General features: G+C 37.7%; 1 protein-coding gene across 1 annotated transcript in view; it reads left to right on the forward strand.

The window, feature by feature from the left end:
• Positions 1–17,737, forward strand: part of LOC103525834 (vitellogenin-1-like) — a 42,927-nt gene extending 25,190 nt beyond the window's left edge. The window contains exons 20-36 of the mRNA XM_008490824.2: positions 485–629; positions 2,184–2,403; positions 3,288–3,457; positions 4,066–4,504; positions 4,604–4,869; positions 4,955–5,011; positions 5,721–5,957; positions 7,291–7,497; positions 8,521–8,663; positions 9,185–9,323; positions 10,554–10,689; positions 11,396–11,582; positions 11,996–12,093; positions 12,673–12,767; positions 12,873–13,032; positions 14,236–14,397; positions 17,422–17,737. Of these exons, the coding sequence (XP_008489046.2) occupies positions 485–629; positions 2,184–2,403; positions 3,288–3,457; positions 4,066–4,504; positions 4,604–4,869; positions 4,955–5,011; positions 5,721–5,957; positions 7,291–7,497; positions 8,521–8,663; positions 9,185–9,323; positions 10,554–10,689; positions 11,396–11,582; positions 11,996–12,093; positions 12,673–12,767; positions 12,873–13,032; positions 14,236–14,397; positions 17,422–17,540 (2,980 nt within the window). The 3' untranslated portion in view covers positions 17,541–17,737. The remainder of the gene's footprint in view (positions 1–484; positions 630–2,183; positions 2,404–3,287; positions 3,458–4,065; positions 4,505–4,603; positions 4,870–4,954; positions 5,012–5,720; positions 5,958–7,290; positions 7,498–8,520; positions 8,664–9,184; positions 9,324–10,553; positions 10,690–11,395; positions 11,583–11,995; positions 12,094–12,672; positions 12,768–12,872; positions 13,033–14,235; positions 14,398–17,421) is intronic.
• Positions 17,738–18,411: the final 674 nt, after the last annotated feature.

The raw sequence follows: 18,411 nt of genomic DNA on the forward strand, positions 1-18,411 counted from the left end.
GCAAACAACATTCAGCAGCCACCAGTCCCCATGTTGTTTTTTGAAGTTATGGCTGTATTTTCCCAAATATCATGTCGAAGGAAGTGAGAAGTTTAGCAGTGCACATACAGAGGTTGAGTTTAAAAACTTAAAAGTCCAGAAGATCAAAATAGGATACTCAAAGTTTTAATAATTAATCCAGAGCCAGTCTTCAAAGTAAGTAGGCTGTTCATGAAGATGTTAGGCATACAGATACCATCACTTGCAATGGTTCTCACCTGTTCATGACTCTGAAAGCCTGACTGAGCTATCTGGCACTGAGATTTTTCCATGTCTTCATTCACTCTTGACAAAATACAACTAACAGGAAAGTTTCTGTAAATATCTATGAAACAATTAGCAAGGCATGATACTTGTTGCCAAGTACGTGCCACAAGGCATTATTCAGGTCTTTTCCTCAGCAGTGCTTTATCAATACAGATTTCCTCTAATGTATATTCTGCAGGTCTAAGATGTTTGCTGTTACACGAAATATTGGGGATTTGGCTGCTAGTAAGATGACTCCAGTTCTTCTACCTGAGGCAGTGCCTGACATAATGAAGATGTCCTTCGATTCAAACTCTGCATCAGGCGAAATTGATAACATCAAGGTAAATGATGCAGTGTCTGGCTATTCTGTTTTGTGCATTTAATCAGTGAGAGACCATTTCTCTTTTCCATAGGAAAATGCACAGTTCATGTCTGACCAATGCTTCTTCACTCACACAAGTTATGTTCAATCTAATAACAAAATTGTCCAATAGTAGCATTATTTTAAAATCTGGAGTGTAATACATCAGTCTCAAAAGCAAGTATCAAAAGCATTTTCTTTGGTAATTAATTTTACACTGCCATCTACAGGATAGGCTCACACTATTTAAAATACTTTGCAAACATCATACAAGCATCACATTCTTTGGCAATCACAAATTACAAGCATTCTGATGCCAGGATGGATGACAGTTTGTGTGTCAAGTCAAATGACTTGGTGAGCTAGAGTTTTCCATAAAAGCCATCACAGGCTTTTATCGATGGGCAGCACTGCGAAGGCATCACTGTGGCCACTCAGTGAAAGACTGACAGAGGTGAAGGATTCACTGGCCTGTTCTGGTTTCACTGTTTTCCTGTAACTCTGAAAGGTTTTCAGATAAAAGAGGAGATGAACAGAAGATGAGCAAAGCAATTTCCCACAGAGTAGTCAATACATAAATGTAATGTTATTGAGAACAATTTCCAATAAGCTGGAAGAAAAGTTCTTCTGTTTTGTCCCTCTGTGCTACTCTTCCTGAAAACTCAGCCCTCCACAGTTCTTTTGGATGAAAAACAACTGAGGCACCAGTTGGTGTTGGCACTGACTCGAGCACTTCCAAGTATTGCTACAATTTCTTTTGGAAAGAGAATATTACAATTAAAATTCCAGTTTAACAGTGGGACTCATAAGTTTGTAATCTTGCGACATGATAAACTGAGTGAAAAATTAATTGTAAACCTGTATTACTTGGAAATGAAATCTTATGATTATGTGTCTTTAGCTATTTGCTTCATTGCTCAAGAAATCATATTTTTCATTTCATGGATTTGATTCTAATTTTAATTAATTTAATTGGTTCTCCTGCAGGCATTGCTAGGCACATGTAGATTACATAGTTTTGAGCGGAAGTTTCTAAAATCCCATATGTTTTGACCATCTACTTGGCATAGTCTCACAGTCGTGTCAGACCTCAATTGAGACATAATTTCTATGGACATAGATGAAGATGCTGTTTGACTCAATTGTAAATCAAAAAATTCCAGTCAGTCTAGAGAACACTTGGATTTATCAAGGACCTGTTAATACTGTCTGCTATTCCAGGAAAACATAATTAAATATTTATAATTAATTTGTGATATAATTTTCCATTCTTATAGCCTGGGGCTCTTTCTACATTAGATAGTCTAATCAGGCCATTCAGCTGATAATTTTGTCCAACTGAAAACCAAGTTGCCCTATGTCACAGCCTTGCTATCTGAAATAAACTGGTTAATTCCTCCTGTAATATATATGTAGCTATTACCAAAATAGGGTTCATAACATTAAAATGTTATTACTATTGTATTATCTTAAAATATTGTATACAATATAATAATTGTATTATTACATGTCTTACTATTGTATTATCTAACAGGACAGACAGTCTGCAGAAGATGTTTCATCAGGAGATTCCTTTTCCTTTGGGCACTCTTCTTCCCAAAAAGAACCATTTGTTCAGTCCCTGTGCTCCAATGCAAGTACTTTTGGGTTTCAAGTGTGCATTGAGAGGAAAAGCATACATGCAGGATTTATCAAAAATGTGCCTCTTTATTACCTAGTTGGAGAGCATGCCATTAGGATGACCTTCAAGCCTGGTAAATACAATTGTATTTGTAAAAAGAAATCAAAGGGGGGGTGGATGTGTATATATATATATATATATATATATATATATATATATTTGTATATGTACACATATCTCTTTTGTCTCTTAAGAAGCACAAAAACTACTACTAGACCTACCAGTCTTGCCAGTAATGGCAACAGCCTGTGCTTGTAGCAGGAATCCATTTCTTTCCCTCTTGTCTGAGCAGCAATTTCCCAGCTCCCCCAATAAAGCCCCTCAGCATGACCAGTGTCAAGCAGAGCTGATCTGCACCTGCAGAGCGTGTCTGATGCATTCTGAATCACTGGATTTGGGATGAAGCACAGACCAATTGGACATGGGCAGCAGATCTGATGCAGTGTCCTGTAGCTACACTCTAAAAACCCAGATTCTTAAAGGGAGTTATGGATTAACCTTGCCAGGATCTGGTCCTTAATGTCTTAATCCACAATCATAAAAAGTAAAAAGCACAGCAGGCCACTGGATGTAGGTCTTCTAAATATCAAACTAATGGCCTAACCAATGGGCTGTCCTTTACAATTCAAGAATAGAGCCTCAGTTCCTCCCTGATGCCTATTCACTTTCCCATAGTGTCACCTAGCTAAGAAATCCACTTAAATCTGCCTATCATTCTGCTTATTGACTCAAAAAAGAATCTAGTATCATGCTAATATTTTAAAATTTAGTTATTGCCAGTATGCACTTCAGTTATCACAGAAAAATTTTAATAAAATTAGTCAATACAAAGAAAAGCACTGAACACTTATCTTTTCATTTGGGAAAGAATAGCTAAACAAATTATAGCAAAAATTAGCTTTTTCTACTATTCATTTGCAAATACTAACAGTAACACTAATAGTTGTGCAATTTCAGTTGACACAGGGGCACCTATTGAAAAAATACAAGTTGCAATTCAAGCAGGAGACCAAGCTCCTACAAAAATGGTACGTTTAGTAACATTTGAAGATCCAGAGGCACAAGTATCTTCCAGGAAAGAAGCACTTAAAAGGGTGAAGAAAATCCTTGATAATGCTAATGACCAGGTACTGTTACAAAACTCCATTTCTAGATTTATAGAAGTAATTACACAAAGCTTAGTTTTTTTATATTTCTTTTCCTAAGTAGCTTCCTTTGTTTAGGTAGTATACAAAAATGGAAAATACAGAGAGGCTTTTGGGTACACAGTCTTTTTCTGCTCCTTTTTTTGCACTTATCTCTCCTGCAGGTGAAGGACATTAGAAAGAGTAGGTTTGGTTTGTAGGATTTTCTAAAAATTTCCTGTAAGACACAAGATAGCTGTTGTGTGCCCAAAAGGTAGCCCATTCTTTCCATCTACTGCAGCTGTAACAAAATGGTATGAGAACCACCTATACAACTTGTCCCAAGATATTCATAGCTACAGCAATGTCATTAGCAGCATCTGTTATATACAAATTTAAGATCAAGAGATTTTTTTGGGTATTGTTCTACTTATGGGGATTTAACACGTAATGAAGTTGCCTCATTGTGGTATATTGCAAGAATGTTATCAGGCATACATTTTGTCTTGCAAGGCAGCAGAGATACAGAGATTCCTGTCTGATTTTACTTAGAACTTTCTGTTGGAACACAGAAAATTAACTTTGTTTTTTCCAATGACACTATTGACCAGGGGACAAGAAAATCCAGAAGTTCATCGTCCAGTTCCAGCAGCACCAGTGGAAGTGATGAGAGTAAAACGAGCAGCCTCTCCAGCAGCAACTCTGACAACAGAGCATTGACGAGGGGGGAACAAACAAATCTGAAAGCACGACAGTCCAAAGCCAAAGAAAACAAATTCAGTCCCTTTGGGGAAAGCGATAGTAGCAGCAGTAGTAGTAGCAGCAGTAGCAGTGGTAGTAGTAGTAGCAAAAGTAGTAGTAGTGGTAGTAGTAGTAGCAAAAGTAGTAGTAGTAATGGTAGTAGTAGTAGCAGCAAAAGCAGTAGTAATAGTAAAAGCAGCAGTAGTAGTAGCAAAAGCAGTAATAGTAGTAGCAAAAGCAGTAGTAGTAACAGCAGCAGTAGCAGCAAAAGCAGTAATAGCAAAAGTAGTAGTAGCAAAAGCAGTAGCAGTAGAAGCAGCAGCAAGGGCAGCAGCAGCAAAAACAGTAGTAGCAGCAGCAAAGGCAGCAGCGGCAGCAACAGTAGCAGCAGTAGCAGCAGTAGCAAAGCATCTGGTATAAAGCATAAGGCTAAGAAGCAGTCCAAGACCACACCATTTCCACTTGCCAGTGCTGCTGAAGGAGCAGGAAGTGTCCTTGAGCAGAAGGGTAGAGCAGAGAGCAGCAGCAGCAGCAGCAGTGGCAGCAGCAGCAGCAGCAGCAGTGAAAGCACTGGTCTTTACCGTGGCCACAGTAAATATGACAGACAAGTTGAGCCAAAATATGACAAGTCCCAGTTTAACAGTCACAGTCATAACGACGCTTCTGCAGAATGGGTAAAATTTCCTAATGGTTTGACTTTTCTGCTAGGAGGTGACCCTTACCGAGCTGTGGGTAATAATCCCTTTTGGAATTTTGCAGGAATATCACCTTCCAAAAGTATACCAGCTTCGTTTCAAGTCTGCTCATATCCACTGGGTAAGTCCCTAGTTCAAGTGTACATTCCCATGGTGGCTACAGTTGATATGATCAGGCATATTACTGAGGGACTTTGGTTTGTTTCACTTGAGCATTCTCTACTGTTCAATGTCAACACTGTCAATGGCCAAAATAAGCCTATTTATTTTATTACTAAAATGCTGACTGCTACACTGCATCCTTCTGTTGTTTCAGCACTTGAAATCCTCAAATTTCATTCAGGACACCTTTGGGCTAGATGCTGTACAATGCAGTTAAAACTAAGTTAACAAAGACCATGGGGGAATTACAAATCAGGTTCTTCCAGTAAGAATAGGTGTGCCCACAGTTTTTATCCAGTCATGGCAAAATCATCATGTATGTGGTTTGTATCAGAAACCAGGGGCATTTTTAATATATATTAGAAGGATGATAAAGTAATAGCTTTTCTAGGTAGTACCTGCGGAGTTTATATGTATCCTGCTTACAGAAGAGGAAGATGATTTACAGCATTTTTAATTAATTTGTAAACTCTTTTTTATTTCAAAAAAAATATGGATATGTTTGACTAGTTATTAAGTGTCAGCTTTTATTTTCCCCTAAGAGCCCCCCTGAACAGTGTGAGCATGCACTCACTCTCTGCCTGGCAGGATGATAGCTCTGATTTGGGTGTTTCCACTTTAAAACCAGAGGCCATGACATAGCTTTTTAACCTATTTTTGTTTCATAGCACCCAGATCAGAAGATTTCAAGCAGCTCATCATCTTCCTCTGAATCAGTAAGCAGCAACAGCAACAGCAGCAGCAGCAGCAGCAATAGCAGGAGCAGCCACCCAAGCAGCAGCAGCAGCAAGAGCAGCAGCAGCAGCAGCAGCAGCAGCCACCAGCATGGAGAAAACTCTGGCCACAGCTCAAGGAGAAGCTACATGAGCAGCCACCCCAGCCATGGCTCCAGCCTGACTCGTGAGGTACTACTGTCTGTGTGGTTTGAAGAACCACAGAATGGTTTGGGTAGGAAGAGACCTTAAAACCACCTAGTTACAACCTGCTCAAAGCTTTATCCTGGCTTTGAACACTTTCAGGGAGAGGGCATCCACAACTTCCCTTGGTAACCTGTTCCAATGTCTCACCACCCTCACACTAAAGAATTTCTTCCTCATGTCTAACCTAAATCCAGTTTAAAACCATTACCCTTGTCCTACCATTACATGTCCTTTTAGAAAGTCCCTCCCTAGCTTTTCTGCAGCCCCCCTTCAGGTACTGAAAGGCCACTATAAAGTCTCCCTGGAGCCCTCAGGCAAAAGGAGGCTTTGTTGGCTGCTGAGTGAGAGCTGTAGATGTGGTAGCATTCTAACCAGCTGAGGGGATTAGGTTCAGGTGCTATGCTGCAAGTCAAGTTTTTAAAAGGAAAGTCAAAATCCGTTGAGATTTCCCCCCGTGAAAATTTTTTCTCCAAATTCCCTTAGCTTTAGGGCTTTGTTTGCTGGTTTCTTGAGTACATTTTCCTTCCTTTCTAAAGGTGTTTGCAGTTTTTGAAAGCCTAGATTTGTAATCATAAAGATTTAAGGGAGTGACATAGTAAGTTAAAGGGGAAAAAATTTTCTTTTTCCTGTGAAAGCCCAAAATACAAAATTCATTGAACTAAGGTAAAAATGTGTAGGCAAAAAAAAAGTTTTATTTAAAGTCTGCCTAATTATTTTTAGATGTAGACCTGAGACCATGAGTGTATGCGGAGTATAGCTAAAACCAGACTCTCCATGGTCATTACTGATTGGTAAATGTAAAGTCCCATTAAGCACAGATCACTTTGCCTTTATTACACTTTTAGTATTCTAGAATAGTACTTATTAAAGGTATCTACATCATAATAGAATAAAAAGCTCTGCAAATGCAGGCAATGTCTATGGCAACTCTGCTACTGAAAAGGATTTCAAAATAATCAATTTCCTTGAAGGAAAATAGGTTGTGAATGTGTACGCTGCTATGTAAAGATTTAGTATGTATTGTAGGCAGCTATTTGAAATAGTAATGCACAAAATCTTAGCAAGTGCATATAGTTTGGAAGAGTCTTGTATCTGCATCAAAGCTATCACTTCTTTGAAAATTCCTGGCGGTAATGAATAATCATGATTCCAACCACATTTATTCTGAAATGTTAGGGATATAGAAATACATACCAAAAAATAAACTGATGGAGGAGGAGGACTACTTCCTCCCATCAGCTGCCATAAACTGGACTGCAGGCTCTCCAGTGAATACACAGGAATACTTAAGCACAGATGGTTGGGGATTGTTTTTCAGCGCAACTTCCTGGGAGACGTAATTCCACCTGGCATTACGGTTGTGGCACAGGCAGTAAGGAGTGACAGCAGAAATCAAGGTTATCAGGCTACAACATATGTTCGTTCTGATGCTGCCAAAGTTGATGTGCAACTAGTTGTGGTTCAGCTGGCTGAAACCAATTGGAAAGCGTGTGCTGATGCTGTAATATTGCCACTGAAAACACAGGTAAGCACACAGACAGCTTCACCCAGAGAGACACCTAAAAAGCCCAGAGTTTTTAAAATAAGCACAGAGCACCCTGTGATTAGAAGCAAGCAGGAAAACCACATATTTTTAAATGTTTCACAAAATCTGAAATTTCAGAAAATTGTTTCTATCTTTCACTATTCCTTTGAATTCAAAATACAAAATAAACAAAAAAAATTAAACCACTCCAAAATCTAGCAAACAAAATAGATTGACCTTTCAAGACACAACAAAATACAAACTGTAGAAGTACAAAAATATTTTTTTAATTGACTGCTTCTTTACTAGCTATTTATTATTTGCTATACTATGAGTTTGCTTGTCTGAGAATTTGGCTGGTTTTCTCTGTATAATACATTTCAGAAGACCCATAACTCAAATGCATTTGAATTGGTGTATTTCTTAGGACTGACACAAAAAGATGGATCAAGTAAAGTTGAGTAATGGGTTGACGCCTGAAAAGCATCATAAGTGAATGAATGGGTCTTTCCTTCTCTTTTTTTTGCACTTCCCTGTACTGTGCTTCCCATGTGCCTTTTGATGCAAGAGGTCTTTGCTTTTTGCAGTTCAGATTAACAATTTCAACACGATATTTCTTTATCAAAAAAGGTGGGGTGGAATTCAAATCAGGATGTACTGGAGCAGGCTAATAGAAATTGTAATGCACTCTTCTAGAAAAAATATAGATATTGATTTAGAATTTGTAAAGTCCAAGTAAAACTCCAGAAATTATGATGAACCTGATGTTGCAGGGGTTGCTTTGAAACAGGAATATGTACATGTATTGATGCATAATGAGCAAACTTTTTTCTACTATTCCTCAGATTTTTCTGGATGTAGTCCAAATTTCTCTGTGAGCCTATTTAGAGCAAAAGAAAGACTTAGAAACTTTAAGAATTTATGTGAAGTTTCAGGAAAGAAGAAAGACTTCCATATTGAAATAATCTAGGGAGATTCTGTGATTCCTTTCTGAAATCTGGATTACTTTCCCTATTTTTAAAGGCAAGATTGAGATGGGGCAAGGAGTGCAGGGACTACAGAATCGAAGCCATGGCTACTACTGGCCAACTGGCGAGGAAGCCAGCCGTGCAGCTGAAGGTGAAATGGGGAAACCTCCCATCTTGGATGAAGAAGACAGGCACCACGTATGTTATCCACTCTTTCCTAAGCTGTCATTTTGCCTTTCTTGTGCTAGTTGGCTTTATAAAAACACTGAAAGAATCAGATTAATTTTTTCAATCCAAACATTTTTGGGACCTTTTTGCATAGAAAACACAAGTTAAATGGCACAAAAGTGTTTTATGAATGTCCTCTACTTTCTCCAGATGTTTCTTGTTAAAAGATATGCCCCAAATAGTTGAAAACTTGACATGTTTAATTTCATTTTCCACATTAAGTGATTTGATATTTTATTTCAAAATGCCTTTTTGTTTTGAAATGTTCTTCTATTCAGTCACAAAACAATACTTAGTTAAAATGAGCAAAATAAAACCAATGTGTTTCCCCTGGATAAAATCAGCTTTTTGACTTGACCCAAAGTATTATTTCTTTGACTTTTCAGTTCTTCCATTGTTTGCCTGATATTTCAGAACTGCCATTAGTCCTCATCCTCCCATGCCTGATTTTGCTCATGTACCTGAGTTTGTCACATCTTATTTATCTCTAGATTCATGCAATATGTTCCTGGTGCAGCACTCATGTTGGGCTTCTCAGAAGCAGATCAGAGAAATCCATCTCATGAATTTATAGTAAGGGCAGCTGCAACATCTCCACGAACAATTGATACAGTAATTAAAGCTCCTGGGGTACGTGGCAGTTGTTATTTTCCTTTTCCTTACCTGGAATGGATTTTCAATCAATAACATTTAGATACGTAATGTAAAGGAAAAAAACCAAAAAACAAACAAAACAACAACAACACACAAAAACAAAAGAAAAACCCATTGCCTTTTAGAGAAGCTGCTGTATACCTGGCCACATTACATGGGTCTTGAAATATATGCAAGAGTACTCTTGACTTTGTGCTCCTTTGGTGCAAACTTGTAGTGAGTTGAAAATCAGACTCTGTAGTCAAATACCTTACTTCCATGCTGAGAACAGCAGTTAGTCCAGTATGACTGCTCTGCACTCACACCTTTATTCTTTTTACTTAGTCTGATCAGTTGTCTGGGATGTACAGGCATCTCAGAGCAGACAGCAGAGGCCTTGAGAATACCTCAGGATTGGGTGCAACCATGTACAGCATCTCCCTGTGCTGGCACTCAAGTCCCACATCTGCAGTGACCACACTTGATAAGACAAGTCTGAGCAAGTTAGGACAGTCACAAATGCAACTTTGCCTTAACCAAACTGGAGCAGTTAGTTACACCTGCAGAGCAGCTTGCACAGGCTGGATCTCCAGAATCCCACTGATTAATTGCTCCTTGTCCACTGAATCCCTATGCACTGCTTTGAAAAATTTCCCCTATGGATCTTCGTCAGATTAATAAGAGCTAGCTATTCATATACAGAAAAATTAGTGTGTCTTTAACCTTCCATGGTGCTTCAGTATTGCAGGATTTTTTATATACTATAATGAAGAAGTAAGCACACTAGGCTTTAATTTGATTCTCTCGGTAAATGTAATTTGTAGCTACAGTGAGGGATCTTACACCAATGCTCCTGATGCCAGTTTTCAGCTTGTAATGGATACTGTTCACTTCTCCAGGCACTTCCACTGACACTCAATTACTGTACTTGTTACCTTATTTTTGAGGAAGTCTCTTAATTATCACTTAAACATCATCTACATCAGTTACTTTTCAGTGTCCTTAACAATTTGTCAGAAAGTCAACAAGTGTGACTAGAAGATGAGTTCTCACAAAAGCTGAAGTTTTGAGTGCATCCTGGAGTGACTAACACAACTGCAATTGTATCAATGCATCCTCAAGATATATTTTTTTTCAAGATAATGAGCCTCTTTTTTTTGTTTGCAGTCATCTCTAGAGAAATAAGGTTCAATTTATCTAAATGTATTTTCATTTCTGCTTTTTCAGGTAACACTTTACTATCAGGGACTCCGAATGCCATTTACCCTGCCCTTAGGCCCATCTCCAACTTACGAGACTCAAGATATCACTGCCTGGAATTTATTGCCCAAAATAGCTTCGCAAATAGCACAAGAAGATCAATGTAAATATTACTCATATGCTTGTCTCATGAATAAGCAATGGCTGTAGATTCCCTCCTCTGGCATGACTGGGTCTTGCTTCTCCTTGCAGTGGTCTTATGGGGGGAGCACAGCTAACCCTGCTTTCTCAACAAGTTATTCCCTCACCTAGAAGCATGTTTGTTGGCTGCTGCATGAAAAGTCTTCCAACTTACATAAATATTCAGAGTTCAGGGAACACTCCTGTCTACAAGTCCTAGAGGCTTACTAGTGAACAGAAGGTGATATTTATGTATTTAGAGGCATGAAATGTTCGGTACAAGACAGATCATGTAATTTTCTGCCCTATTTATGTTCTTCAACAGAGAGTCATGTGAGCCTCATCTGCTTGGTGCCTAGCACTTCTGTGGAAAATGTGAATTACATTTTTCATTACTACTATTTTTAGTTTCTCAAGAATTTCATACATTTTAGTCTCTTTTACCTTGAGTTTTGTGTTTATCATATCACCACAATCAACACTAGTATAGTCTTTATCTGGTAGTTATTCTATAGTGCTGTCCTGTCCTTACCGACCCTGGCAGCATTGAAAACATCTGCCAATGAGATGTTGAAGTTTCTTTCCTGTTTACTGGGTAGTTCAGTCTCACAGAGGTGTCCTTCAATACTTTCCAGCAGCACTCATGCCACTGTCACATCTGCCATTTCTTTTCTGGTTTTGTTTTGCAGCCACATGTGAAGTCAGCGAAGGAGATTTCAAAACTTTTGATCACGTGAGGCATACATATTCTTTCAATAAAAGCTGTAACCTGATAGTGGCCCAGGACTGTACTCAACACCCAAAATTCATCATTACTACAAGGAAGGTTGAAACTCAGTCTTTCTCAAGAGAGGTTCACATAAATACAACTTCAGTGTAAGTGTGGTTTGTCCTAAGGGCTCAAGAATTAGTCATAAAGTTTCAGAAAGTTAGTCTGGGGATGGGAAATGTCTAGCTTCTAGGTGAAACTGCCTTGCAATCAGATCTTTGGGTAATTTTGATAATTTCCAGAAGAAATCCTCATCTGAGACTATTTGGTTTGGTTGCCCTTACCTTCAGTTTCATAGCCACCATTGCATATGATAACCAGCTCATATATTTCCCATGCTGTTTTTTCTTTAAAGCTTTTATCTCAAAAGCCACTGTCCTGATCACTTGAGCACTTTGGAAAGACAAGAGGTCATTCATTCAAAATGCATATATTTAAATCGGTTCTCTGTTAGTTTTGGTCACAAATATGTCTGCTTTTCACATTTGAAATTAACCAGTAGTTTCTTCTTTTTCTGAAGGAACATCAAAATCTATCCTGCTACAAATTCCTCTCTCCTTGTAGCATGCAATGAAGAACCAGTTCTAACACACAGTGAAGTTTTTGAGTATGGAAAAGGTAACTTATGACAGCTGCTTTTCCATGAATGACATCTGCAAGATGTTTATATAAATTCCACAGAAAAATTTCAGTGTGAAAAAAAAAACCAACCTAATTAAAAAACTTTAATTCAAAGAAAAACTAGATATTTTACTTTGTTAAGATTCATATTGACTTACATTCCTGTTTTCTGTTGTAAATACACTCCTACTTTATCCCAGCACAACTGATAGGTAAACAAAGTCCTTTCATATATGTGTGTGAAATGTCCATTGGTGATTGTTTAGAAAAAAACTGCTTTTTATGGAAACAGATGCTTTGGCTCAGATATTTAGTTGGAGCACCACTAATGTCATTATAATTTCAAGACTTAGTAGTCTTGAAAGACTACTTTCTTTCAGACTACTTTCTTTCACATTTCCAACTATAGAGAACAGCAGTGGAATATTTTTACAAATGAAGAGATAATTTCTGCCATTTTTGTCTCTCTCCAGAAAACAAAAAACCAATCTAAAACAAAATCACTGGTATTTTGTGCTATTTCTCCATCAATTTGAAATTAAGCAGATCACATTAAGTCTCATTGTCTTTTTACAGACCATGTTAAAATTTATAAAAATGGAACAACAGTTATAGTGGAAGCTCCAACATACGGACTGAAGACTGCAGCTTTTGATGGTGCAATCCTTAAGGTATTGGACTTCTTTTCAAGGTTACTACTTTCTTTGTGTCTACTACCTGGGCAATGTAACAGGCCAACACTTCAGTATTCACTGTAAAGGTGTGCTATTTTACAGGTTACAGTTGCTTCATGGATGAGAGGAAAGACCTGTGGAGTTTGTGGAAATAATGACAGAGAGAAGCACAATGAACTCATAATGCCAAATCGTAAGCTGGCACACAGCTGTTCTGCTTTTGTTCATTCATGGGTACTGCTAGAAGAAACCTGCCTTGGTGGTGAGTAGATCTGAAAACAATTTATGCTTGGAGAGAATACAATTTCACTTTTGCTCTGCCAACAGCTAGATTTTTATTTTTTTTAAAAAGCAGCAGATATCTTTTACCTAGAAAAGACAATAGCAATATATATTCCTTTTAACTTCATTAACCACTGACTGTTTAAAACATCGCCTGTGAACACAGAGAATATCCACTACAAAGAAAGTCTTTGTCTCATGTGCAACTCAATGTTAAATAATTGATTCTACTATAATTTCTTGCACTGAGTTGCATTTTTCTTGGGGAGACACAATCAGGCATCATCTTGCTTCCACTGAAGTAAGTATGATTTTTACCACTAAATCAAGGAAGTTTCAGGAGTTGTCTGCAGGCTTAATTTTATCAAAGAAGATGCAAGCTATGAATACAGTGTCAGATCATAAGTTTATGTACATTTTCAGAGTGCACAAAATTTTTTTTTGTTCTCCACCATCTGAGGGTGCAATCTCAGGGAAATATTTAGAAACACTCCTAAAGTAAAAGAGCTACTTTTACACATAGCTGGAAAAATAATGATGGTCTCCCATGACATCAATACAGTTTTGTTCTGTAGGTCTCCATTTACCTTGGACCTGAGATAACTTTATTGAAGTTAATGGTTGCTTTCTCCTTGACTTCAGTGGCAGTAGAATTGTACTTTATCTGTGTGTCAGGAAACGGAGTCATAACTGGGATCCTGTTAAGTTACATTATACCTTTCTAGTGAGATAATTGCAGCTTTATAAAAATCATCCAATACAAAAATTATCCTTGATGTTATTATATAAATGCTGCCTTTTTTTTTTTAAATCCATTCACTCCAGTTGACATTTTTCCTAATGCAATGAAGTAGCCATTGTCCTTGCAGTATCTATTCTTAATAGCTTTGAGACATGAGAGGTTATTTTCTGTGTATTATGTGGTTCTAAAAAACTGGGTATACATTATTCCATTTGGGTTATATTGTGCAATTAGATTTTAAAAATAGCTCCCCTTTCAGACTCTTTCCTGTATCCCCAAACTTATTATCATCCTATCTCGATAACCTCACTACTGTGAAAAATGATTTGTCAGGCATCTGTGTTTTAATAAAAGTCGAAGAGAAAATATGGACCTTTATTATTGCAAGGATCGATTGGGATTTATTTCTACAATTTTAACTACCCCTCCTTTTCCTCTAAGGGTGCAAGCTGCAGCGCAGTTATGTGAAGCTGAATCGAAATCCTACTATTGATGGTGAGGAATCTATGTGCTACTCTGTTGACCCAGTACTGAAATGTATGAAAGACTGTACTCCAATCGAAAAAACTTCAGTTAAGGTTGGCTTCCACTGTTTCCCAAAAGGTAAGATATTTTTCTCTCTGTGTCATGTACTGTAGGAGTTCTGTCAGAGCACTCGAAAGAACAAAACACAGCACAGACACAGACAGACTGGTATTGCTCTGGCTCCTCTCTGAGTTGCCGGTTTTAATCCCATTAGTATTTGCTATAACCACTGACACTGCTGGCCAGCTAAAAGCTAGTTTAGTTGGTGACAGGTAGCATCATTTGAGAAAAACATTTGAGGTGGTAAAAGGGGCAGCAGTGATCGATTTTTTTTTTTTTTTCTCTTCACATTTTCAGCATCTCCATAAAGTTGAGATAAGCAGCACTGAGTCCTTTTATGCACACTACAGCGTGCAATTTTGTGTAGACCAGGGCAAGCAAGGCAATTGAAAGTCAGTCAAGTAGTGTGACAAGACTGCTGTGATTAGGCTGCCAGGCCGTGCCACTGTGCAATACATCAGCAAAAAGCATATTGCTTAAATGTTCTCTATATTGTTCAAAAAAACTGTTTGTTTTTGAAGGTATTTTATATACACACATACAAACATGCCCCAGATTTTTAGGAATACTGGGTTGTCTTCTCCTTTCTTTTATACCACTTTGTCATGAATGTAGTGCACTGTCTAATGCAGGTTCATGCTGAAGTTGCATGGGCATGAGAGGAGGATCCAGCCTGGAATATTTATGAGTTACATATACAAAATATGAGTTACATACACAATATATGAGTTACATACAGTATATGAGTTACATACAATATATGACTTACACAGTACATATATACCTTAGAGCAAATCCTAGCATTAGGGATTATCCACTGAACTGGTCTATTCTCTGTGTTAACTGTCTTTGGCCAATTTTGTTGTTAGTTAGGATAATCCAGTGTAGTTTCACTGAAGCTAAGGGACCCCTGTGTTGAGTAATACTGGAGGAGAATAGAGTATTTTATGTCTTATTTTAAACAACATCTGTGTAGAACTTTGCACTTTGCTCAAGCTATTAATATCCACAATGTGCTGAATCAGCCCATAAAATCAATGGGTATCCTTCTATAATAGTGAGCCATCTACACCAGCCTATTCAACAAGTAGCATAGACAGAGTGCTAATAGTTTTCTGACAGCTCCCTGAGATGTGAATAGATGCATCCTTTCATGAAAAGAAAAACCCACCCTCAACAAAATAACTTCCAAAATCTTGTCATATCCATGTTTCACAGATTTCTTTTGTGTGTCGAACTCTGTATCTCTGAAACGTTGCCACCCCAGGCCACTCATTGCCTCAGAATATGAGGCTATAATAAAGCTGTTTCATTCCCTCACAGAAATGTGAGAGAAAAGAGGAAAATCAGTAAAAAAGATAAGTTAGTTGTCACAGCCAGTGCTGCTTTTACAGCAACAGCAGGCTTCTCTGTTTCATTTACTGAACCAGAGACTAGGAAGTCTGCTAGCAGCACTCCTAATCAAGGGGGGTTTTGTATTTATTTATCCTAAGAAGGAGGAGGTGGGAAAGGAGGAAGATGGAGAAGAAACAATATACCATTTGTTGTTTTTTAACAATACTATTGCTTTTCCTTGGCCTAAGACTCAATTAGAATACAAGGCCAGCCCTTAAAACCTGTTATTTTTCATTCTTTGTTCAGTGACTTGGAGAAGCAGCAAAAATAAAATCCTCATCTTTCTCAAGTTGAGAACATGCATTTGCATACACTGGACAAAGACTTTATCTCAGATGTTAATACAAGAACTCAGACCTGACAGTCTGCTGTCTCAAAAGAGAGGGACTCCTTCACTGTCACCAGTGTAGCAAGGACAAAATGGAATACAAGGATGAAGAATTTCCCTTATTGTCCTAAAATCAGTGGTCATACACTCTTGACTGAGGCAGACATCACTCCAAGTTTAAGTCCACATATTGGTTTACATTTCAAACGTTCCACAAGCCTTACCCATAGGGACAGTAGTTATTCAGCCATGATCCAGTTTGCCAAGGCAACTATTTCCTACATGGATATAAATGTGATGGGGCCCACAGTGTGCCCATGAGTAGGAGACATAACAAGAATTAATGTATATAATAAACACTCAGAAATCTTATAGTGTTTCTCATTTCACAGCTTGAAAATATTATATATATTTTTAAAGGCATCTCCAGCACCTTTCTGGGAAATATTTATTTTCCAGTTTATTATGCAAAACCTGTGCGTCTGGTTGGACAGTAATTTAGCCAAGGAGGGTGCTAGTATTTCAGGAGATAAGATACTGATATGACCTGAACCCTTACAGTGGTCTCCTGATTTCCCTGTGATGAGAGATGGCATGTTATAAATGCATTTTCCAACTAAGGGATAAAACAAATGGAGGTAAAATTATGAAAGCTTTACCCATTCTCGTTATACGAACCTAATCTAAATAGATGTTCTAATATTCTTCCAGATGCGATGATAAACCTTCAACTAGCTAAGAATATTTATTGGAAGGATGAATATCATTATTCCATTTAGATTATTTCAGCATTAAGGGATCTGGCTTATTCAAGCTGCTGTTGATAAAGCAGTGTGGTAAGGTTAATACCGCAACTGACAATGCTCTGCCAGATTTCACAATATATGGGAAACTTTAATTAGAAGTTTATGAACCTCTGAAAATTCTCCAAAGGGCTTATCCCTGAGAATGAACTTTGACAGATAGTCAGCTGAGATATGCAACAATATGGAGCACTAACATAAAAAGAGATTGCTGATGTGTATTGATACGTGGTGGTCTTACATTGATGGTGGCTACCTCCAGCACTTTTACAGCCTCCTGCTTATTGTCTTTGTGCTCCATGAAATGTTATTCACTTTGCTTTTAGGGAAGTATTATAGTAATTATATCATGGATGAAAATCCTGCTTCAAGCCAATGAGTCAGTAAGATGTCAGTTGTGGGGGCAGGATTTCATTCTTTACTTGATGAGGGAGCTGGCAGCCATCAAAACAGGATTTCCTTGAAATGTGTTAATTTACTTGATGTTGGTTAACAATGACTCCACTCTTCTGACAGATACTGCTGTAAGCCTGCTGGAATGGCAGAGAAGCAGCGATAAGAAATCTGCATCTGAAGATGCCGTGGAGTCTGTGGATGCTGACATTGATTGTAGCTGCACTGGTGACTGTAGTTAAGCTAAAAGCTTTAGTGCTGTGCTATAGACATACTACACAAATAATTGAAAGCTGGACAGATAAGAAGGGAATGCAATACCTGTAGTAAAATATTAAGAAATGTGCTTGACAACAACAAACCTAGTGCATTGCATCCAATGTCAAATACAATATGTACAGTCTGCACTGCTTAATAAATATGTTGTTCATTAAATAAGTATTCGTGTGGTCTCTTTCTTTATTTTTCCCTATCAACAAAACAATCAGACCAACTATAATATTATCCAGAAATTCTGCTTCCTTTTATCTGAAATATAATTACAGCAGTCCTCTCTTAAAATTATGTTCACTAGGTGATGAAAGGAAAACATGATTACAGCTACTGCTAACATTCCATTGTGCAAAGACTTTCATATTTAGCATACTAAACACACAGTAAGCATTTGTTTTTCTTTTATGTTTTCTGGTAAAGAGCAAAGTCTGTTCTTGGAACCGTTCTGCAAAAAAAATACATTTTACTCCCAGCAAGACCATTAGCCTTAGTACATTCTACAAAGGAATGAATTGGACTGCTAGACTCCCACTGCAGCTTTCCAGAGAGCTATAGTGTGTGACACAGTCCTCATTTTAATTTAAATTTTAATGGATGCGCTGTTGCTTCATAGGCTCGAAGTATGAATAGGGCCTGGGTTTTTGTTGCTGTTGTTTACCATCTCCTATTTTATATCTATGAAAATGATGCCTTAAAAAACTTCAGGGAACAACAATACATCAGGTAGCATTCCAAATGCTTCAATAAAGTAATATATAGAAAAATATGTAAGATCAATAGCATCAGAAAGCTAAAATAAAGTACAAGCAGAACAGTTAGACTGTGTTTAACCAGTGAATT

This window comes from Calypte anna, chromosome 8, assembly GCF_003957555.1.
Source record: "Calypte anna isolate BGI_N300 chromosome 8, bCalAnn1_v1.p, whole genome shotgun sequence".
Taxonomy (NCBI): domain Eukaryota; kingdom Metazoa; phylum Chordata; class Aves; order Apodiformes; family Trochilidae; genus Calypte; species Calypte anna.